At 54.4% G+C, this 23,893-nt stretch overlaps 1 protein-coding gene across 1 annotated transcript; it reads left to right on the top strand.

The window, feature by feature from the left end:
- The first annotated feature begins 91 nt into the window (after positions 1–91).
- On the top strand, positions 92–23,471 carry FAM163B (family with sequence similarity 163 member B). The gene is made up of 3 exons (XM_066562626.1): positions 92–444; positions 20,822–20,937; positions 21,019–23,471. The coding sequence occupies exons 2-3, from the start codon at positions 20,845–20,847 to the stop codon at positions 21,592–21,594; spliced, it is 669 nt and encodes a 222-aa protein (XP_066418723.1). The 5' UTR covers positions 92–444; positions 20,822–20,844; the 3' UTR covers positions 21,595–23,471.
- Positions 23,472–23,893: the final 422 nt, after the last annotated feature.

Genomic DNA, 23,893 nt, shown 5'->3' with positions numbered 1-23,893 from the left:
TGGGAATGGGGAGCAGCCCCGCAGCCCGGGTTGGGGCGGGGGGCGGCGGGCGCGGCGCTGCCCGTGCGGGGCCGCTGCGGGGCTCGGCGGGCGCCGCTCGGTTCGGCGCCGCTCCCGGGCCGTCATTGGCGGCCCCGCGGCGCTGGGAGCGGGGCGGGGAGGCGGGAGCGGCCCCCGCAGAGCCGCCGGCCCGGCCATGTGCCGACAGGGGTGGCTGCTGCCGGCTGCCTGCTCCGCTGCCGCCCGCCTCCTCCTCAGCCTCCTTCCTGACGCTTATTTTTAATATATATATATATTAATCGTTATTTCATTTTTAAGATTTTTTTTAATTTTTTTTTTTTTTTAGAAACGTTTATTTTGGTATTGATGCTCTCCGAGCGGGAGACTTCGGGAGACGCGGTCCTCACCTGAGCGAGCCGGCCCCATTCATTCCCCCGTGTGAAGGTAAGCGGAGCGGGAGAAGGCACCGGCGCGGGGGCTCCGCGGGACCCCCCCGGCTCTGCCGGGCTCTGCCGGGCCCCTTCTCCCCGCATCTCCCGGCGCTGGGGTCTCTCGCGGTGTTTTTTCCCTGTTCGCTTCGCTCCCGCCCCCGCCGCCCGCTTGCCGGTGCATCCGAAACTGCCTGGGATGGCTGCTCCGGGGAAGCGGCAGCGAACCCCGCAGCCCGGGCACGCCTGCGAGGAGGGCAGCGGGCACAGGATAGCCCCGCTGCCGGGAGCGGGCTGGGAAGGGATCTGGAGGGGGAGACGGTGAGGAGGGACACGGAGAACAGCGTGGCATCCGCTCCCCCACAGCCTGGGAATGGGGCAGGTCCCGCCGCCTCAGACCTGCCTGGGAAACCCTGCGGTGCTCCAGGCTCGGCTTTCCCTCATCCTGCAGCAGCCCCAGCTCCAAAGCCTCTGAGGGATGTCATAAAAGCACCTTTCAGGGATGAAGTGGGAAAGCTGCCCCCATGCCATGGCTGTCCTGGGTGTGCAGGTCGTGTCCTCCTCTGCCCCAGGGACACCTCGGTCCCCTTTGCACGCTCAGGGTGGGACTGGAACTGGCCTCTCTTCATTGGCTGGACATCCCACCTGGAGCCATGTGATTCACTTTGTTTCCATCTCATGTGCTGGCCCCAAAGGACATCAGAACCCCCCTCTCCACCCCAATGAGTTTTGTAGGACACCCCAGTGCTGGGTTGGGTAGGAGATCATCCCATCAGCTCACACTCAGCGATGGAGAGGGATCCAGGGCAGAATGAGAGGAAGGTGATGGCACTGTCACCTGTGGGTTGTTTTTTGTCACTCTGCATCCAGCAGCCATCAAGGTCTGTGCTCTCAGAGCCACATGGATGCTGCTCAGCACATTAAAGGTAGCCTGAGGGCTCAGGGGGGCTGTGGGAGGGAGAGAGAAATCCCCCAAGGGAAGATGGCTTTTCATTTCCCCATATCGACCGCTTTCAGACAGGATTATTTATATTTGACATAACAGATCACCAAACTTGGGAGGTAGTGGGGGTGTGCTCATACTCATTAAGGTAGACAGTTCCCTGGCAGAATAAATTCAAGGTAAGAGAAGACAGCACTTTGAGGTTCAACAGATTGTATTCCAGCCTGAAACGAGCAGCGGAATCAGCATAAAACCTAGAAGGGAAAACTCTGCACTTGAGTCTGTCGTGATGTATGGCTGTCATTTTTGGGAACCTGGCGGGTTATCCCGATTTTTAGAGTGCAGATGGTGCTCCTGGGTGACTTCATTTGAGCAAAAGTACCCAGTAGGATGGGATTTTTAGTCATCACATCTTGTCTTCGCTGAGGAAGCATCTAAATTACAGCGCTGTGAGGGAAAGCAGTTGACATGAATTGTGCATGAAGTGAGTGCCTCAGCTATCCCACACCTGTGCCGAGGCTCCTGTCCCACTGCAATGGCTTGTGAATAACCGGAGTTGTTTGCAGTCTCTGTGGTTGATTTTCTTCTTGCCTGAAATGAGCAGAAAGGTGCATTAGGGGCTGTCAGTTGGTGAAAAGAGATTTTAAACACCTTAAAGACTGTGCAGCTGTAATTAGAAGTGTAACCTCCTTCCCTCTGCATGTCAGGATTTCTGTGCAGAGTGATGACAGGACCTCTTAAGGAATGGTGCTGGTGCTCAGGAGAGATAAAGAACTTCAACCAAATCCCCTGCAAAGCTACTGATGTTGATTTATCACCTCGCAGTACATTGGTTCTCGTTCAGAAAGGATGTGGGGATTTGAGGGGAAGGAAGGAAACAGCATTTGTTCCTTTCTGGTTTATTGCCAGTGGGCACAGGTTTCAAACACTGAAATACCTGTGCCTACCTGTGCACAAGGAGTGGCAGAACATCAGCAGTGGCTCCTGGTTGTGTCCAAGCTGTGTTCCAGCAGAGCCTGGCAGAGGGTCTGGCTCTCACATCTCCTCACCCTTTTCCACTGAATCTCTGGCAGTCCCTAAACCCTCGTGGAGGTGACACGAGAGTCAAGCCTGAACCCTTTTCTCTCTGAGTTCAGCTTTGGGTAAGGGACAGACCCACTGCCCATGGTTTATTGACCCAAACCTTTCTAATGTCTGACCCTACAGCCATTCCTCAGCACCCCTTTAGGATCTTTAAAAGTTTTGCTGGGTGCCAGATTCAAAGAGATGAAGGTGCTCAGTTCCCTCAGGCATTTATGTGCAGCCCAGAGAGCTTTGCTGCACGCTCACAGCCTGGCACAGTCTGTGCCACTGACCTCTGGGAAGGCAGGATGTGTCCTCAGCGCCCAGCACGTGGGGCAAGGAGGGGTTTTGCAGCTGGCCAAGCTCCAAGGGATTTGCCTGACTCAGACTTTTCCCTCTGGCTGTGCAGTGCTGGTGGAAGCAGCAGGGATGGCTGGTCCCTTGTCACTCGGGCTGTTCCTGTACCTGGCTGTGGTGTTGTCATGGATATGGAGAAGGACATGGCCAGGAAAGAGGTGCTGCATGCTGGCAGGGCTCCTGCAGCCACGGCTGGTGGTGCAGCTTGTGACATTGAAGAGGTGCAGGGAAGGATGGAGCAGAGGTGGCAGCTGTTGGGGTTGAACTTGCAGCTCATTCCCTGTCTAAATGCGTTTTCTCCCAGGTCATTGTGTGTTGTCTCCTTCTCTCCTTGTGATCTCTTCTGGTAGGATTGGTTCCCCCTTGGCTTGAGCAAACAGCCTTTATCCCAGCAGTGCAGATGGGCAGAGGGTGACAGATAGGTGGGTGGTGGACTCTGACCCTCTCCAGACCTTTCAGCCACATTCAGCTCACAGCCAGCACCAGCCCAGACAGGGCTGGGACCTCAGGAACCTGCTGGAGCAGCCCTGGGCAGAGGGCAGCTGGAAAGGTTGGGGAACAAAATCAAAGGTCAGAATCATATTTGGAAATATCCCTGGACCTCTTTGTTCTGGAAAGGTTAATAACAGCCCTGACCCTCTAACAGCAGTTCAGGGCAGCAGCAGGAGGAGCAGGCTCCATTGGAGATGTGATTCTCAGAGGCATCACTGAGGGGGGGACAGGACTGGATTTAGGCCAGAACCACCACAATGATGATTTTACCCCATCCTATGTGTCCAAGAGTGCAGATTTCTCTCTGGAGAAATCTCAGCAGGGACAATGTTGGGTGCAGCACCTCCCTCAGCGTGAGCTCCCCTTGGCAGGATGAGGAGTGGAGACAGGACAGGAGCCAGGGGCTGCCCAGCTCTGCCACCCTCTCACTTCACACAGAGTTTTCTCCTGCTCATTGAACAGCTCAGAGCTGGCATTTAACTCATTTAACTCCACTGCCAACAATGGCACAAGAGGAGCTGAGGCATCACCAGGGCAGCTCAGCCCCTGCTCACCATCCAGTGCTTCACCCCATCTCCCTCTTGCAGGACAAAAGCCACCTGCAGCCCCAGACATGGATGTTGTGAGTGTGCTGAGCTTCTCTGGACAGCAACACTGATGTTTTCCTGAGCTGGAAGCTGAAAAACACGTGCCAGGTTCCACCTGCCCATGAGCTGAAGGAGGAGGGGATGCAGCTCCTCCACGGGGCTGAGTGGAAGGTACACACAGCTCTGCTGCCCTGGGAAATAACTCTCTGCTCCACAGCTTTTATCAAGGAGATGGAAACTTGTCATATTCTTTTTGCAACCATATCTGACATTATCCAAGCAATTTGCCTTTGGTGTGTTTCCAGAAATAGTTAGGCCTACGGTAGGCAGGGGTGACATCTGGATGCATTACTGTTGAGTTCAGGAACATTCAGTAAACAAGACAGGATCTATTGTTTAAAGGTTATTTCAAAAAGCTCCCAGCGACTTATCAGGCTGTGCAGTGGGGAAAGCTTTAATGGCACTGTGGTAATTGCCTTTTCTGAAGGATGCTTTAGAGGGAACTTCCCAAAAACCCAAAAGTAAGGCTCAGTCTGTCCCAGCCAGGTGGGGGACCTGGTCCAGGCTGAAAATGTAAGGGGGTTTGCTCTTTGCTTCAGTGCTGGTGGGATCAAAGCTGGGAAATGAAGGAAGAGCAGGCTGGGGGGTACAGATGGGGGATGCAGGGGAGCTCACCAGCACTTCAACAGCAAAAAAAGGTCTCAGATCAGCATAATAGGGCAGCAGGATTCACATCAGCAGGGAGGGCGAGAGAAAGAGCTCTCCCCGAGGCACTGAGGAGAAAATAAATGTCATTATCCAGGGATAAAGCAGCTGCTCTGAGCACCTGAGCCGAGAGTAGGAGGCTCTGCAGGGAGAGGGGGCTGGGGGGCCACAGCAGGAGCCACTTGGAGCCCACCCCTCTATTCAGCCCATTCCAGAGCACTGAATTAATCCCTATTAAAAAAAGGAAAAGTGAATTCCTGGCAGGAGCCAGGGGCCAGCTGCCCTCCCTCCCCTGGCCCAGGTGTCAGGGGTGCTGCTCACAGGGAGGGAGGGATGAGCCTCACTGCACCCACACTGCAGGAGCCACTGCTGCCTGCTCTGCTCGACCCCAGGGCAGGCAGAATTCCTGCTCACTGATGATTTCCTGCCCCTCAGGGAGGAAACCATGTCGTGGGCTCACATATCTTCCTGTTTCACCAGTGTTTTGTTCTGAGGGGCAGTGGGGTTGAGTGAGTTCCACTCAGTGGAGCCCTGGGGCTGGGCAGAGGGCTCTGCCTGCAGCAGGGCCGTGCTGTCCCACTGCCTCCAGCTCTCCTCTGCCTCACCTGCTGCTGCTCTGAGGCTCTCAGTGCTGGGGGAGCCCTTGGGAGCTGTTCAGATCCCACACACCCAGCCCATCCCTCCCTTTTCCCTTCTCTTCACCCACTGCTGCTCCAGCCCTGCCCTCCTGCTCCACAGCCCCATCCTCTTCTTCTTCCTCCCTTTCCGAGATAACAACCACAAAATCCTTGGGTGGTAAGACAACCATGGAAAACTGGCTTTGGTAGAAAAAACCCATTTTTTTCCCCTTTGAATTGCTGCTGAAGTCCAGCTTAGGCTCTGTCAAGGCTGAGCTGGCTGGCCTCTCCTGGGGAGGGGATAAAGGAGATGATCTTGCTCAGCAGGGGACAGAGCCCTGGGCACCACCAGCTTTAGGTCTGGCTCTGAGGCTTTGCTCTAGGAACGAGTTCATCTGAGCTGCAGAAGCTCATAAGCTCATTACACTGGGGGAGTTGCAAGTGCTGAGCAGGCCACACAGCTGGGATTTCCTCCCCTTCCTTCCCATCTCAGCAAACCAGCAGGAAGAGTCCTGTGTGGTTGTATTTTTTCCCAGTGCAGAGCTGGTCCCTGGACCACAATGGACCAGGGTGGCCTCTGGTAGCAGCACTGCCTGGTCCCCACAGAGCTGGCACCAGGCAAAGCCTGCTCCTCTCTTTACTCACAGAGTATTTGAGATTAAAGGGGGAAATCCATCTCTATAAATGCCAGAAAAGTGGCTGTCAGGGCAAGAGAGAAACCCCCAGATTGCTGGGTGATGTGGCTGCTTTGAAATCCCCCGGGGATCTCCTCATCCCTGTGATGGATTCCTCCTCTCCCATCCTCTCCCCAGCTGGGTTCACTTCAGATGAACGGGATCAAAATGCCTGGAGGTTCAAAGATTCACCGACTGGCACTGATCCCAGCAGAGAGATGTGGACTTTGATGTAAAAGATGCCACAGAGGCTGCGTTGGGGCTGGAATTTGCTGCGATGCTGCGGGAGCGTGCCGGGAGCGGGGGGGGATTTCACAGGGAAGCGTCAGACGCGTCCCCGGAGCGGCTGCAAAAATCACAGTTCAGCTGAAGCATCACTGCCAGGCACGGCTCCCTGCGAGAAAAATCACTCACCTACAGAGAGCTTTGCTCGCTTCTCTTCCAAATATTCCACCTTCGCTTCTCTCTGGGGTGTTTGGGTGTTTCTGCCGGGGAGATGCTGTGGTATTTCCGAGGGGACCGGCAGGGACAGCGCGATCCCGGCACAGAGCTCCTGTTTGGAAACCCGTGTCTGCTGCTGGTGCAGGCAGAGGGTGCTGCTCGGGCTCTGCCACGCCACTTACAGCTGCATTCCCCGCTCTCCCTGCCTGCATTTGAGGTTTCCATCTGGATTCCCTGCTCTCCCTGCCTGGTCTTGGGGTTTGCATCTGCATTCCCTGCTCTCCCTGCCCGCATTTGGGATTTGCATCTGCTCTCTCTGCCTGCATTTGTGGTTTCCATCTGCATTCCCTGACTGCATCTGGGGTTTGCATCTGGATTCCCTGCTCTCCCAGAATTTGGGTTTAGATCCATCATGGATCTTCCTGCCTGAGCTTTGGCAAACCATCAACTCTCTCCTTTACCTGCTTTTGGGGTGTGCATCTGGACTCCCTGCTCTCTCTGCTTGCATCTGGGGTTTGCATCTGGATTCCCTGCTCTCCCTCCCTGAATTTGGGGTTTCCATCTGAATTCCCTGTGCTCCCTCCCTGAATTTGGGTTTAGATCCATCCTAGATCTTCCTGCCTGAGCTTTGGCCAACCATTAACGCTCCTCTTTACCTTAACCTGCATTTGTGGTTTCCATCTGGATTCCCTGTGCTCCCTGCCTGAATTTGGGTTTCGATCCATCCTGGATCTTCCTGCCTGAGCTTTAGCAAGCCATTAACTCTCTCCTTTACCTGCTGCCTGCCTTCCCGGCGAGGTGCCAGCGTGTGCAGGGAGGCTCTCCCTGCCGGACAGTTCCTGCATCACCCCTGCGGGCAGGGATGCTCCCCCTGCCACCACTCTCCACTTAACACAACGTGGAGTGACAGAGGAAAACTGAGTTTTCCTCTAAACAGGAGGCATTTTGTGGCAAAAGGAATTCGAGCTCGGTTTGGAGGTGTCCCAGCTGTGGGAGGGTGGCTGAGGAGATGCTGGTGGGGATCTGTGCCCATCTTCTCCAGGAGTGCAAGCAGGGATTTGCAGGGATGCAGGCTCTCCTGTGGAGGGGAAGGAGGTGTCTTGGTCTGATTGGTGTTGCCTGCTGGGGAGCTAAGCCCTGGGAAGATTAGCAGTGGCATCTGGGGGAAAATAGCTCTGCTGAGAGAGTGGGAGTGGAGCTGGGAGGGGAAGGATAATGAGCGCTGATTTGCGTTTGTTGTTAGGAAAATTTAGTGGGTTTATTGTTATGTTACACAAAGGAGCAACTGGGGTAATAATTCCAACTTATGGCTGTCCCATGGGCTTCTTGTGTGGCTTTTTCCTTGTGCAAACAGCGACAGGCACCAAGCTGCCACTGCCTGTGCCGGCAGAGCAGAGCCAGCCCCGCTTCCACATCCAAATGCATAAAAATGCTTGAACGGTGTTTCTCAAAGCCCCCCAGGTGATGTCTCCCACCCAGCTGTCACCAAAGCCATTTTCTGAGTGACTGTGCCAGAGTTAAGGCCCACCCAGAGCAGGGAATGTGCTCCTGGCTGGGGCCTGGGCTTGGTGACCTTTGAAGGTCCCAAACCCGTCTGTGATGCCCAGGGCAGCTCCGGTCTCCAGCACTGGCATCCCTGAGCTTTCAGGTCTCTCCTCTTTGCAGGGCAGACCTGGTGGGCACCAGAGAGCTCCTGCATCCCTGGAAGGGCCCAAGGCCAGGCTGGACAGGGCTTGGAGCACCCTGGGATGGTGGAAGGTGTCCCTGCCCATGGCAGGGGGTGGACTGACAGGGGCTTTAGAATCCCTCCCAACCCAGACCAGTCTGAGATCCTGGGATTCTGTGATCCCCTGTGACCAGCACTGGATGTGAAATCCCATGGGCAGGCCCAGCCCCCTGAGATAAAGACAAGCACAATGAACATTAGACAGTTCCAGATGATTTTTTTTCTGATTTGCAACACTTCAGCTTTGCTGTTTTCTCGAGAGTTATTCCTGATTCTCACAGAAGCTCGTGGGAGCAGATTCAGCCCACAGAAAGTGGAGTTTTCTTAGTTGCACCTATTTTCCCTTGTGTTTCTGGCACCACATTTTTGTTTATGTTGTATTTTCAAAGAAAACAATGCAGGTTACAGAAAACACAAAACAGTGGCACCAGTTTCTGAGAAAACAAGCACTGATCTTACCTAGTTTCTAGGTACCATTATAAATACAATATACAGTTGAATGTTCAGATTGGCAGGCAAAGGGTTAGTCTGTAAAACACTGTCTGACTTGATGGGTAGTAAATATAAAGTGTGAAGATTGCTGGGCTGTGGCAGAACTGTCGACTGCAGAGGATTAGAGCTACTCAGCCCCAGGGATGCATAAAACTGACACATGCTGCTGCTGGAGTTTTGCTCAAAAAGAGAAGGGTCCCAAAAATTCATTTCAGGTTTTCAGGACCTGAAATGGAAAGGGTTTTGTTTGATTGGGCTGTTAGCATCACCCTGTAACCCAAATATCAGGCTTGTGTGATTCCATGATGATCCAAATTAAACCATCCAGAAGCAGCAGTGAAGCATCCTGGGCTCCCAGCAGAAATTCCTGGGCTCCCAGCAGAAATTCCTGGGCTCCCAGCAGAAATTCCTGGGCTCCCACACTCCCCATTCTCTGCTCTGTCAAGCCCAGGAGCAGTGGCAGCCAGGTTGGAAGGTGTTTTTTACCCAGGCCATCAGCAGTGAATGTATTCCTGATTCCCAGAGGAGATTTCTGTTCTGTTGGACTTTCCTGAGGGGCATCTCAGGGGCTCTTCTGTGCCAAGGGGCACTGCCAGGCACTGGGCACTGGGAGGATGCTCACATTTTCATATCGCTGGGCTTTTTCAAACTCAGACTTCAGCTCTCTGTCTGGTTCACACTGAGGCAGAATGGTAATGAAGGGCTCCACCAGGGAGGTGGTGTCTGCAGAGCTCAGAGAATCAGTGAAGGTTTTGCTGATTTGGTTCTGGGCTCCCAGTCCGTCCCAGTCCATCCCAGCTCAGCTCAGAAAATCAGCAGCTTTGCTAATTTGGTTCTGGGCTCCTAAAACTGATGCATGCTGCTGCTGGAGTCTTGCTCAAAAAGAGAAGGATCCCAAAAATTAATACAGGTTTTCCAGGAGCTGAAATGACAAAGGTTTTGTTTGATTGGGCTGCTAACACCACCTTGTAACCCACTTCCCAAGAAGTCCCAGCAACTGTGCTCACACAAAGAGAGCTCCCAGTGCAAGGGAGGACAGCTGGAATCCAGCTGGGATTTGGGGGTGCTGGCTGAGCCCCCTCTGCTTCCCAGGATGGGTTAAACCATTTCTGTGAGCTCATCCTTGAGGGTTCAGGGCTCTGACCCCTGCCAGGGCTGCTGTGGGTGCCTCAAGGTGGGATTCAGAGCCCTGCTCTGAGGCTTGGCTGGCTCAGAGAAGACCCCTGGCACTTTCTGCTCCTCTGAGGTGCTGCCAGTCAGCCAAGCAGGGCAGGGAGGAGCTGCAGCCTGCTCAGGATGTGCCAGCATCCCCAGGAGCAGGAGGCAGCTCCAGCTCCCAGCCAGGGCTGTCACCAGCTGGGAGCTCACCTGGGGGCTCTGTGTGAGTGTTTGCCATCCCCATGGGCCAGCAGCCCTGTCTGAGCCATGAAACCTCATCCTTGAGGCATTTCCTGGGAGATGGGGCAGCAGGAATGCTGGAGTGAGCCACTGGTGTCAGACAGCAGCTCCCACAGAGCTCTTGGAGCTCCTGGTGTTCTGGGGAGGAGTTTCCAAAACCCAGGTGGAAAAAAAATCCTTTCAAAGTCCAGATGGATGGAGCAATTCTGGAAAGAGTCACTCCTTCAGAAGAACAAATTCTGAGCAGAACCTTCTGATCCCATCCATCCTTCTCCCTCAGCTGCCTCAGTTTCCCACCTTTGGGTGCCTGTGGCAGCATTTCTGTGGCTGGGCACAGCAAGGGGGTGGCAGATGAGGATCAGGAGCCACTGCCTCACTCTCAGGGCCTCTCCAGCACCAAGGAGTCATTTCAAAGGCAGGGCTGGTGTCATCCCCGTGCTGACAAGAGGCAAGAAGATCCCTCACACGTGTTCTGCTTTTGGAAAGATGCTGTCCCTGGGAACTGTCAATATCTCAAACATTTGATCCTGGCAGTTCCCAGCCCACGTGGGCTTGAGCAGAGCAATTTTTGTGAAGGTTTTTCTCTGTTTCTTTATTCTTCTAATGAGGGTTTTCAGCTGAGCTGTGAGAGCTCCTTTATGTTTTTCACTCTTTCACTTATGGTTTTGTTGTTGTGGGGTTGTCATTTTGGGTTTTTTTTCCCTCTGAGTTAAATCTTTCCCTCTCTCATCTCCCAGGAAAAGCTGTAACAAAATTAAGGTGAGGAAAAAAGGGAAAATTTACTGGAACTGGTTCATGGTAAGTTGCCAAGAATCTGAAAATTACCCTCTCAGACGGTCTGTATTAATTCCCTAATGCAGCAATGATAAATCCTTATTAAAGAGGATAACATAAGGAGATTTTACTGCCTATAGGAAAACTCCAGGGTGCAAACAATGAGGAAACCCATCTCCCTCTTCTCCATGATCCCTGGAAGTGTCCAAGGGGAGGTTGGACAGGGCTTGGAGCAACCTGGGATAGTGAAAGGTGCTCCCCCCATGGGAGGGGCTGGAATGAGATGAAATTTTAGGTCCCTCCAACCCAAACCAGTCTGGAATTCTGTGATTCTGTGATCACTTTGTGATGCACGTGTGACAGTGCTGACACCAGCCCTGAGGGGGTGACATTATATTGATGAAAGGACACGGAGGGGAAGCCAGGCAAGGCCCAGAGTCTCTGCCCTAAACCTCTGCACTCCCCTGCTTGCAGCAGCTCCCGGGGGCAGCAGGCACACAGGAGCTGAAATGCAGCAGGTTTTGCCCTGTGGAGCAGCCTGAAGGTTCCTCTCCCTCACTCAGTGAGGGGCTCCTTCCCTCCCACCCCAGGTGCAGCACCAGGGCAGGGAACATGTGCCAAACTCCAGTCCTTAGCATTTCTGTGTTATTTCCAAGATCCCTGAGCTCCCCCTCTCTTCTGCTCTCCTTTATTCATGCACCACGCTGCCTTGCTGGGCTGGAGTGGGGAAAAAACCACTCTGCTTGTGCCTCATTACAGGGCTTGAGCCAGAGCCATGGAAAGCTGTAGCTATGGAAACTCCCAACCCTTTTTCCTGGTGGTTTTTGTTTTGTTGGTTTTTTTTGTGTGTGTCTCTTTGGAGATCCCAGGCAGGGCTGGCTGCAGCACCCAGGGAGTCCCCTGGTGTCACACAGGAGCTGCAAGCACAGAGCCAGCTCTGTGTCCCCAGGGCAGAGGAGGGGGACTGAGCAGGAAAAAGTGGGTTCCATGGAAAGCCAGCGCCCAGGAGAGCTCAGGAGATGTCACCAGCTGCCACAGAGCCACCCACAGCTGGCAGGGTGGGCAGGGACAGAGGGTGCTGTCTGAGCAGAGGTGGGCTGAGCACAGCCCTGGGGGACACAAGTGGGAATTTGGGATCTCTGAGCCATCTCCAGCACCCAGGAGGACCCATCTGCTGTGGATGAGCCTGAGAATTTGTGAGTAGCACTCTCCCAAAAGGGAACAGCAGAGAGCCAAGTGCCCTCTGCTCATAAAATATGACAGGGTTGGTGGAGGGTGTCCCTGCACCCCCCAGGCTGCATTTTATTTTAAAAGAGCTCCCTGGTTGCCAGCCTGGATCTGTGACTCCTGAGCAAAGGGAAGCAGGATGTGCAGCTCACAAAGACTTTAATCTGCTCAGGATCTTCCCATCCCACAGAGATGTGCTCACAGCCCCTGGAAGTGCAGAGCTGTTGGATTTAGTGCTGACTAAATGGAAATGGGCTGGAATTTGGTGGATTTCAGGCAATTTGGCTTCAAAAGCAGAGCTGTGATTTATCAGACAACTTCCCTGTCTGAAAAATGGGTCTTGGAGTAGCAGCACTTTCCCTGCCAGGCATGGCACTGCCAGAGCCAGAGAGGGAGAGCTGCTGGGCTGAACCAGAACTGCTGGGATGAACCAGAACTGCTGGGATGAACCAGAACTGCTGGGATGAACCAGAGGTGCTGGGATGAACCAGAGCTCCTGGGATGAGCCAGAACTGCTGGGCTGAACCAGAGGTGCAGGGATGAACCAGAGGTGCTGGGATGAGCCAGAGGTGCTGGGATGAACCAGAGGTGCTGGGATGAGCCAGAGGTGCTGGGATGAGCCAGAGGTGCTGGGATGAACCAGAGGTGCTGGGATGAGCCAGAGGTGCTGGGATGAGCCAGGGCTGTGTCCCAGCTGTGCAGGGAGGCTGAAGCTGCAGCTGGGGCAGTGTGGCCAGGCCGGGTTTTGTGTGACTGGGCCTGCCTGAAGCAGAAGCTAAAAAGTGCAAGCAGGAGCTCTGAAGCACTCAGGGCTTCCATTAGCACAGCTGGATGGCAGCAGAGGTGCCTCAGTCCATGATTTCCCATAGGGATGATTCTCCATGCAGAGGCTGTGGCATGTGCAGAGCCACAAATCCCAGGGGCTAAAGCAGCCACAGGAAGAGTTTCTGCTTCTGCTGCTCTGTGTGGCCATCAGAGGGTACCAGGACCTTGCTGTCCCTCTGTGCAGTGTCCCTGGCCTGTAAATGCTTGTTCCCAGGGTCATTTTGGATGGCAGTGCTGCTCCCATCCCATCCCAGAGCTGGTGCCCCCTGGAGCAGGAGGCAGCTCCAGCTCCCAGCCAGGGCTGTCACCAGCTGGGAGCTCACCTGGGGGCTCTGTGTGAGTGTGTTTGCCATCCCCATGGCCCAGCAGCCCTGTCTGAAACCTCGTTCTTGAGGCATTTCCTGGGAGATGGAGCAGCAGGAATGCTGGAGCGAGCCATTGGTGTCAGACAGCCTGGAGATGGGGTTTCATCCCCCAGCTGGAGAGATCCCAGGGGAATGCCCCATGGCCTCTCCCTTTATTTGAATAAAGCCAGAAAGGACTCCTCTGCCTCCTTTTTGGTCATAAATTTGTAGATTAATTTTCCCAACACTCTCGATGTCACCAACGCCCCTGTGGATGCTTTCAGGAGATGTGGCCGTTCATTTTCACAGAGGGACAGAGCAGGGTGGGCACTTCACCGGTGCAGAAATGTCCACAGTCACCTTCCCCAGTCCCTGTGGAGTGGGGACAGCAGCACCTCCAGAAGGGGACATTCCCAAGGGCAGCATGCAGGTGATTCAGCGATTCCCCCGGCCCTGCCAGCAGCGCAGCCTCTCCCCACGGAGCATCTGCAGTCATTGAAATTCCTGCCTGCCGTGGTGCTTAGTAAGCCTTCACGGCACTTTGATGAGCTGTGCAAATATTGTTTCTGTGAGGCTGATTTGCTTCTGCTCAGAGCCATTAGTGCCTCATTAGTGCCGAGCACACATTGCCGGGATGGGCAACCCCTGCATCCAAGGAAACCTTCTGAAGAGCGCTGGAAACAGCCTGAGAGCGAATCTCTGCTGTAAAACCCGTGTGAGAGGATCCCTGACTCTGCCGCCAACTTCTGCTTTTTTTAAAAGCAGGAAACCCCACGGTTGGAGTGGCTCTTGCTGTAGGATGGATCTCTGCATCAGCCCAAGCCTCCTCTGTTGGGTTTTGTTGTCAGTGCTGTCAAACAGGTTGTGGGGGTCACACCTGATGACCTTTAAAGGTCACTTTAACCCAAAAATTCAGTTCTCTGACAGGGACACCTGCAGGTGCATGCACAGAATGTCCCTGGTATTTGGAAAAAGCTTATACAACAAGGAGTTGTTGGACTGACACGTGATATTTAACAAAACACTTTTCATTATAAAATCCGGGGGGTTAATTATCTGTAATGTGGTTTTTATAAGCGGTTATATTGAATTATAACAGGAGCAGGCAGAAGGAGCAGCTCAGTGTGACCCATTCCCCACCTCAGCACTGCTCTGGGAGCACTGGGGGAGATTTGCTGGCTGCAAAGGGCTGAGCTGAGAATGGGCAGAGAGGAGAGGAACAGTCCCTGCTCCTTCCAGCCCTCTGGAGGAGTTTATTGTGTGTTCTGCTAGATGCAGACATGGGGGATACATCCCTAAATCACCCAGTGCTCACCTGTGTGATCCTGCTGTACCTCCAGCCTTGGTTTGCAGTGCCAGGGTAGTAAAACCTTTCCTGAGCAGGGTTTGTCCTGCCCTCAGCCATCCCCAGGTGTCCCCTGAGCCCTGCCCGAGCCTGGGGGTGGCTGGGATCCTGTTCTGCAGAGCTGAGCACTATTCCAGCAAGGTCCTGGCTGATAAATAGTTGATCAGGGGAGAATTTCCCTTTCCAATGTGTGGTTTGTGCTCTGGACATCAACGGGAGCTGAGACATCCCAGCTGCAGGAGGGCTGGGGGACTCTCCCAGGGGTTTGGGCTGTGGGCTACCCCTGTGACAGTGACAGTGACCTCTGTAGCTGGTTTTAAGTCTCCAAGGCCACCAGGAGGGGACAGGTGGATGTGGAATGTTCTGTTCTCTGTTGTGTTTGCAGTTAAAGGCCCAGGACAGTGTTACAGGCATCTCCCAGCTGGTGGAGCCCTCTCTGATGTGCCACAGGCTCACAGAATTCCTCTCATTCCAGGGATCATCAATGGTGGGACCCTTCAGGGTGGGGAAAGCCCCTCCTGAGTGCAGGAGCTGCTCTGCCAAGGGTGGTGTCTGAGCAGAGGTGGGCTGAGCACAGTCCTGGGGGATGCAGGTGGGAAATTTGGGATCTCTGCTGGGATCTCTGAGCCATCTCCAGCACCCAGGAGGACCCATCTGCTGTGGATGAGCCTGGGAATTTGTGAGTAGCACTCTCCCAAAAGGGAACAGCAGAGAGCCAAGTGCCCTCTGCTCATAAAATATTCACAAACCCCTTGGAGTGCCTGGAGATGGGGCTTCCCATGGGGACAGCACTGCTGGGCAAGCAGAGAACGGTGAGAGGTGACTCCTTGTGTTGGGGAGTGCCCAGGTGGCCTTGTCAAAGCCAGGGGTCTGCAGTGACCCAGCCTGGCTGTGTGAATCCCTGCAGGAACATCAGCCCCAGGCCAGGAATGCTCTCCCCAGGCCAGGAATGGTGTCCCCAGGTAAGGAATACTGTCTCCAGAACAGGAATTCTGTCCCCAGACCAGGAATGCTGTCTCCAGACCAGGAATGGTGTCCCCAGGCCAGGAATAATGTCCCCAGAACAGGAATGCTGTCCCCAGGCCAGGAATGCTGTCCCCAGGCCAGGAATGGTGCCCTCAGGAGGGGACAAGGAGCACACAGGACTGGTGCAGGGCCTCTGGTTGAAGTGGTTTTCATCTGGAAAGCCACGTTCCTGCCTTTCTGTGTTTCTGGCAGCTGCCCTGCCCTCTGGCTCTGGTGATGCAAAGGCTCCTGCTGGCACCTTGCCTGGCTGTTCCCAGAGCCCAGCTCTCATTCATTGACTGGGTAGGATTACAGGAACTGGGGGAAATGCACGAGGAAGGCTGGATTTGCCACCAAACTGGTGCTGGCTCGTGCTTTATTTGCTGCTTTCCCCCCTCCCAGGCTGGTGGCAGCTCCTTCACACCAATGCTCTCTGGTGTTTGCCTTTGTGGCGCTTACAGAGCTCCAGGGTGAACACAGAGGAGTGTAAACCAGGCTTATCCTGAATTTACAGCACCAAGGGCTCGGATCCAGCCTGCTCTGCCCTGGACACTTTTTTACAGTGGGATTTCTTGTTCTGATTAAAGATCCTGAATGCTGTCTGCACCCAGCTCTGGGACAGAAAGCAGCAATGTCCAGTGGCATCTGGGGCAGCCAGCATTGCTCACATTTTTCCCTGGCATCATACTGAGCTCTTTTTCTTCCTTCTGAGGCAGGGCCTGACCAGCAGTGTCAGTGTCAGCATTGCTGGCAGGTGGATGAGCTGGGAAGTGGCTGCATTGCCCACGCAGGGCAGGACCTGCAGTGCTGCTCTCCCTGCAGCGCACAGGCTCAGGCCCATCTGCCCTCACACAGCTGCTCAACACCCACCTTCCACACAGAATTAAATCTCCCCAGCCCCATCACCCCCCCACTGAGGTCCTTCCCCTGGATCTTTGCCACTGAGCTGCCTGGATGAGGGTCAGCCTGGGGGCTGTGCTGGGCTCAGTCCCCCCTCAGAGGCCCTTCCCTGGTGCTGGAGGACACCCAGGCAGGCCCTCGGTGCTCAAGCAGCTTGTCCAAACCCAGAGCAGAGCCAGGGATGTGCTCGTGCACAGCACAGCCAGGACAGGCAGGGTGGTGTCACTCCAGGACACAGGCTGGCCTCCCCTGCTCCCTGCTGAGGGTGGGATGGCTGTTTTCCTTTTTTTTTTTTCTCTCCTGTCCTTTCTCCATCTTGGCTGTTAGGAAGCACAGGGCAGAGCTGAACCCTGTTCCCCTGCACAAACCATGAGCCAGGGGCAGGGTCTTACACTGAGTGTCCCTGGAGCAGGGGGGTTTCTGTGTCTGTTTGTCCCTGTGTGTTCACCACGGGGAGCAGGAGGTGTTTCTGTTCCCTGTTCCCTGGAGCAGGAGGGGTTTCTGCCTCTGTTTGTCCCTGTGTGTTCATCAAGGTGGGCTCTCAGCTCCCTGCTGTTCCCTGGAGCAGGGGTTGTTTCTGTGTTTGTGCTCACCAGGGTGGGCTCTCAGCTCCTGCCTGCTCCAGCACCAGGCAGGATCAGTCCTGCCAGCACTCCTGTCTGTGCTGCCAGCTGCAATTTTGTACCCAGTCTGGCTGTTTTGTCTGAATGTCAAGCTCCTGGAGACAGGTGGATGGGGGCAATTCCCACATTTTGTGGTGAATAGAGGGCTGTGCTGCCTCTGGCTCCCAGGGCTGCTGGGGGATGCAGTGGCAATACAGAGGGACACTTTTTTTTTAACAACTTGCCATGGCAGCACTTCCAGCTGGTGCAAAACTCTTTGGAATGACTTTATGACCCTGCAGATGGGAGCTGGGTTGGGATGGGACAGCTGAAAGCCTCATTTATTTAATTGCCCAGAAGATTATCCTTAATCCCTGCAAGTTGGCTTAACTAGGTGCTCAGAGGAATCTGGGAGCAGTTTCCTTTTCCATGCCCAGGTCTCCTTCCCCCTCCAGCTTCAGCAGCAGGATCAGACCAGTCCACACGAGCCTCTGGACCTGCAGCTCAGCTTTCCAGAGCCAGGTATTTGTTGGAGCCTTGGTTTGGGCTGAGCTCAGCCCCCCCAGCTGCTCGGAAGCCTTCCTCCCACGCAGCCCTCCCCAGAGGCTGCACAGAGCCAGGCACAGCTGTGAGCAGCCTCTCCCCACACTGGGCACCCCTGGTGGTCCAGGGGCCGTGTTCAAGGTGCTGGGGAGGTGGAAAGAGGATGGTTTCTCACCCCAACCCTTCCTCTCCCATTCAGTGTTGCTCAGGAGGAGCTTCCCCCAGCCCCTGGGTTGGGCAGTTCCTCGTGGCAGTGCCCAAGGGAAGGCAGGAATCCCAGAATCCCAGAATCCCAGAATCACAGAGTCACAGAATCACTGAGTCACAGATCACAGAATCACACAGAATCACAGAGTCACAGAATCACAGAATCACAGAATCACTGAGTCACAGATCACAGAATCACAGAATCACAGAGTCACAGAATCACACAGTCACAGAATCACAGAATCACAGATTCACAGAATCACAGAGTCACAGAATCACTGAGTCACAGAATCACACAGTCACAGAATCACAGACTCACAGAATCACAAAATCCCAGAATCACAGAATCACAAAATCACAGAATCACAGAATCACACAGTCACAGAATCACAGAATCACAGATTCACAGAATCACAGAATAATGAGGTTGGAAGAGACCTCTAAGATCATCGTGTCCAACCTGTGCCCTAACACCTCCACCAGACTGTAGCACCAAGTGCCATGTCCACTCTTTTTTTTTAAAACACATCAGAGGGTGAGGCAGATCCAGCCCTTAGTGAACAGCTCAACCTCAAAATCCACATCCTCAGCCATGGCAGGGATGTGCAAAGCAGGCAGGTGGCACAGGGCTGTGTCTAAAACCAAACAGCTTCTGCAGGACCTGCACTTCCACAATCTGGGAATTGTGAAATGGTTTTGGTTTGTAGCAGCACAGCCTGTCCTTTTCACTCTGAGGAAGGAGAAGTCTTGCATCAAGCCCTGTGTGCTCCCAGTACCCCCAGGGCCACCATCACCCCATGGCCCTGGGGACCCCCTTCCTGCAGCAAAGGGCTGCTGGGCTGGGGGCAAAGAGCCTGTGTGGGGTTACAGCCCCCCTGCAGCCCCTTCCTGCTCTCTGCCAGGGATGGATGATGTGCTGGGGGCTGAGTCTGGATGGGTTCAGGCAACCTTGGGAGCTGGAGGGCTCCTAAAGCTGGAGGAAGGAGCTGAGCTCTCCTGGGATTGAGTCTCTGCCTGTGCTCCTCAGAGCAGGGCTCCTGCATACCTTCTCAAAGACCACAGCAGAGCTGCAAAGCACTTCCTTTTACCAGGATATTTATTGCTAAATATATGAATCTGGGAGCCTGTGGAGCATGAAATTAGGAACAAATGTAAAAAGGAGGTCTAGACAGGAATTGTTCAGCTTATGGGCCTCCACATGCTCTGCTTTCCTCCCCCTTTGCACGCTGGAGGGTTTAAAGCTTCCAGGTATGCAGCTTTAATCAGAGAAGTATGTTTGGGGAGGGGAAAAGGCAGAAATGCAAATGGTCCAGCTCCGGAGGGAGCAGTGGCTTCGATGCCACGTCTGGCTGGGCTCGGCTGGACAGGAACCAGGGAAATCGGCTCCTGCAGCCCTGGCTTGTGCCCCGGGGCTTTAATTAATGGGTGGAAGAGCCAGAGAGCCCTCCCTGGCAGAGCTCTGCCTGCCACCTCCCATCTCAGGCCAGCAGGGAGATGCTGATGCTCTCTGATGGATGCAGCTCCCATCCTCCAGGTCCTGCAGGGTTGAGTGGCCACCCCAGAGCCAGGTTCCTGTCCCAGCCCTGCTCCCCCTGCCCTTGACTCCAGGAGATTGCAAATGGGAGCAGCAAAGGGCCCAGGGATGGGCATTTCCAGCTGGCACCTGGCCCAGCCAGGCGCCTCCATCCCTCTTTAAACAGCAGCCAGAGTTTCTAAATCACTGGTGCATCGTTTGCAAACCCTTCTCCTGACTGTGCTGCTCCCCCTGAGCCTCCTCAGAGCGTTTTCCCGAGGAATGAGGGCAGGATTTGGCCCTGCTCTTGCCCCATGGCCGTGGGGTGTGAGAGGGGTGTGAATTCCCTTCCCTCCTCCCGAGCTGCTCAGCAGCACCATAAAACGTGATGCTGCTTTATCCATTCAGCACTCACCCAACTTTAGCAGGACATGAAGTGCCTGAAAATATGGCCCAGGTTTGTTTGCTTTGGAAGCAGGTTAAATCCCTGACAGATACAGTTGCTTTTCCTCGGGTGCTGAAGTAATTTGGGGCTGGGGTGGCTGGTTTTTGGTTTAACCTGATAGCACGAGCTGGGAGCCAGCTTTGTTAAAGCACTTGGAGAGTAGGTGGTCAGGGTAGCATTTCTCCCTTAATTTATGTCTCTCCTGCTGTTCCCAGCCTGAACTAAAATGTTGCTGGAGCTTTATTTGTGCCAGTTTTAGTGCCACTGTCTCGTGGCTGCTGGCAGGTGTGAGCAGGCTGGTACCCTGTCACCCCAGCATCCTTCCTGGGGCAAAACCTGTGTCTGATCCTGGGGTGGAGAGGAACTCGAGGCCTTTCCTGAGCATTCAAGGCAGGGATGCTGAGAGCAAACCCCTGCTGGTGTCGCAGGGCTCGTGCTGTGCATGATACACAACATCTGGAGAGGGACAAGGACCTTCTGCTGCTCCCTGTGCTGTCCCAGCTCCCAAGGGGTGTTCCAGGGGGAGAAGAGTGCTGGTGGTACCCCAAAACACAAGCTGAGCCACAGCACCTCTGTGATGTCCACTGACAGCTCACCTAGGGCTGTCAAACATCATCCTGGGGTGCCCCCAGAGCCCCCCAACACTGTGGCATGGCCGTGGTGAAGTGGAGGATCCTGGTGCCTCAGACAGGTCCTGCTCTCAGGGAGGGCAGCACCCCACTCCCTGCAGTCCTTAAAGGCTCACTTAGCAGCTGAGGTTATTCCAAATTAAAATACCACATTGTTTTCATGGGGAAAATGGATTAGAGGCTCAGAGAAAAATGAGTGCAGATCAGAAATCCTTATGGCAAAGCTCCTTCTCCCATCACTGGAGCTTTCTGCCACCAGGTAGGAGCTGGGAGAGTGCCCTTGGTGCCTGGTGTTATTTTCCTTGGCTCTCCCTCCTGATGTGACCCCAGAGCTGCTTCTCACTCAGCATGAAGTTTTTTAACCTTTACACCTGCAAGGTGGCATTTTTGGGGACTCCTTGGTGACTTCCCACGGGTACCCCTGGATCCTGATTCTGCCCTTCAGAGCCCTCCTGCTTTTTAACCCGCTTCAAAGTGGGGTAAGCAGAGAGTTTGGGGCTCTGCAGCTCATCCCCTCACCCCTTGCACTCCATTTTGCAGGCTGTTAATGGAGAAGAGGGCGGATGACAGCCGGGACCGTGGTCATCACAGGTGGAATTTTAGCGACTGTCATTTTACTCTGTATCATCGCCGTCCTCTGCTACTGTAGGCTCCAGGTAAGGCTCGGGGGTGCCTCAGCGGGGAGGGCTGATGGTGTGGGAGCTTTGGGGGTGCCAGCTGAGCCCCTCCCGTTTCAGTACTACTGCTGCAAGAAGGATGAATCCGAGGAGGACGAGGAGGAGCCCGACTTCGCCGTGCACTCGCACATCCCTCCGCTGCACTGCAACCGCAACGTAGTGCTGACCAACGGCCCCTCGCTCTACTCCTCATCCCCCTTCGCCAAAAAACCAGCCCAGAGCCGGCCCAGCTGCCCCAGCTGCACTCCCTACGAGCCCCCCACCTCCTTCCTCCAAGAACCCCCCACCTCCTTCCTCCAGGAGCCCCCCACATCCTTCCTCCAAGAGCCCCCAACCTCCTTCCTCCAGGAGTCCCCAACCTCCTTCCTCCAGGAGCCCCCAACCTCCTTCCTCCAGGAGCCCACCACATCTTTCCTCCAGGAGCCCCCCACCTCCTTCCTGCAGGAGCCCCCCACCTTCTTCCTGCAGGAGCCCCCCGAGGATCTGCACAACGGGGGGGACAGGGTGAGCTACAAGACGGTGAGCCAGGAGGATCTGGCGCTGCCCGTGTCCAACCTGCAGGCGCTCAACCCCAACCGGCTCTCGGCCATGCGGGAGGCGTTCTCCCGCAGCCGCAGCATCAGCACCGATGTCTGAGGTGCCGCCCGCCCACCCAGCCCTGGGGCATTTGGACAGCAGCGGGGAGGACTGGTTGGAGTTCGTGGAGGAGTTTTGAATAGGGAAAAAACAAAAAACAAAAAAATGAAGTGAATGTATTTTGATAGGCTGGCCGTATAAAGGGGGAGCAGAGCAAACTCAAGTGAGGAGTGTGGGGGTGTAGCTGGAATGAGAGGTTTCCCAGCTCTGCAGAGTTTGCTTTTTTCTTTTATAAAGAGGATTTTGATATTGAGCATCCTTTTCTATGGAGGAGTTGCCCCTCCTCACCGTTTGGCCAGGGGTGATGAGCAAATGATGGGGCTCATGGGTGGCTGAAAACGGCTGAAAACGTGCTGCAGGTCAGCAGCAGCTGCTGGCGTGACCTGAGGGCCCCAGGATACACTCAGCCACCCCAAAATGTCACTGCCCACCCTTCTGCCAGCCTGTGCTGTGCTGCTCCCTGCTGCAGCCATGGGGGTGGCTGTGGGTGTGAGCCCTGCGCCATCCCCAGCCCATCCCACTGCCCCAGCCAGGCACTAATCCCAGGTGCCAGGCACTAATCCCAGGTACCAGGCACAATCCCCTCAGGGTTAGGATGGTGACTGGGCCTGTCCCTGGAGCCCCCCAGAGTGGCCTCATGGACTCCATGAAGGAGCTGGGCTGGGGATGTAAAACGTCTGCATTACTCAGTGATGGAAATCACACACAGCACACCTTGGGATGGAGGAAAATCCCTGTGGATAATCAGCATCCCTGCTCCAAGTGATGCCACACACAACTCCTGGCTGAGGGTTCCTGGCACAGGGGTCACCGTGTGTGTGCCCACCCCTTGCATGCACATTTTTACATTTATTTGTTTGGGAGAGGTTTTTTAAACAAAAATTTTAAAAAAAGACACCTTTCCCCCATCCAGGACAGTGTCAAAACACTTTTAAATTTAATCAAAACCTGCAATTTGCATTTTCCATTGAGCCATTTGCCATGGCTGGGCAGCCTGGCTGTGGCACCAGCTCTGTCCCATCTGGATGCAGCAGGGACAGCCCTGGGGGAGCAGCAGGCTCAGAGCAGGTCCCTCTGCACCAGATGTGCTGCAAGGGAGCCCTTGGGCTTACTCAGAGATTCAGGAGAGGAATTGAAGCACTTAGGGGCCTCCTGCTCTGGTTTCTCCTGGCTGTCTCCATTCCTCCCCTCCATGTGACAGAGCTCCCTGTTTCTCCCGGACTGGGCATTATTCAGGTTAAAAGCATCACCTGGGGATGGCTGGTGAGGATGGACTGGCTGCACAGAGACTCAGATGGCCTCAGGGCTGTGCTCCAGAGAGATTTTCCTTTTTAAAGATGTTCTGGGAAGAAGCAGCCATGGCTGCAGCCCCCAGGGCTCATGGACACTGTTTGCAGCCTGGCTGGGTTATTTTACTTCAAACCACTGAGGGCTTTTAATTCCACAGGAAATCTTTTGAAGTACAAGTCAGTCTTTGCAAATGAGTATCTTTGACTTTCTGGGGGGGTTCTGTTTGGGGAGGGCTGGGGTTGGTTTCCTACGTGTTTAATATTCCGGGCTTGGTCCCTGTGGCCCAGCACATCCCAGAGGGATGCAGCCACTCAGGCCATGCCCTCATGTACAGTTCTCACTGGGGTTTGTTCCCATGCCTTGAGCCCTTCTCTTCCTGTTTTTTGTGATTTCTCCTACCAGCCTTCCTTTCCTCCTTTTTTTCCTCGTTTCTTTCCCTTGTAGCTTGGAAATTCAGCAAATGGTTGGCTTTCACTAACCCTCACCTGGTGATCTGTTGTACAGGACTTTGGGAATCTCAGATTTGGGGAGGGAAAAAGTCAAAAAATGAAAAAAAATTAAAAAGAAATAAATTACTTTGACATGGGTTTTATGGGTTTTGTTGTTTGTTTGGGGTGTTTTTTGCCCCTGCATCTGCAAATTTGGGGTGGTGTTTGCAAAGGGCTCAGGAGCTCCCTGCTGCTGAGGGAGGGTTGCAGCAGACTTGGGGTGCACAGAGAAGTTTGGGGGATGCTAAAGAGCCTTTGCCTCACTGTCTGGGGGTCACACAGTAAAAACACAGAGCAATAACCCCTTGGGAGCTCAGAAAGGCCCTTTTCTTACTGGCACCATGTGAAGTCTCTCTGTTCCCAAACCCCTGAGGAGCTTCAGGGCTGCAGCTTCTAAAGCCACAGAACCCCAAAGGGCCCCCAAAAGTCCCAAAATCCCCCCACTGTTGGGACTTTTCCTCCCATCACTGTCCAAGTAGCTGTGATTCTCCTGATTTAAAGCTTCTCTGCCTCCCCTGGGC

This window comes from Molothrus aeneus, chromosome 19, assembly GCF_037042795.1.
Source record: "Molothrus aeneus isolate 106 chromosome 19, BPBGC_Maene_1.0, whole genome shotgun sequence".
In the NCBI taxonomy this organism is placed as follows: domain Eukaryota; kingdom Metazoa; phylum Chordata; class Aves; order Passeriformes; family Icteridae; genus Molothrus; species Molothrus aeneus.
This window is presented reverse-complemented; position numbering and strand designations above follow the sequence as displayed.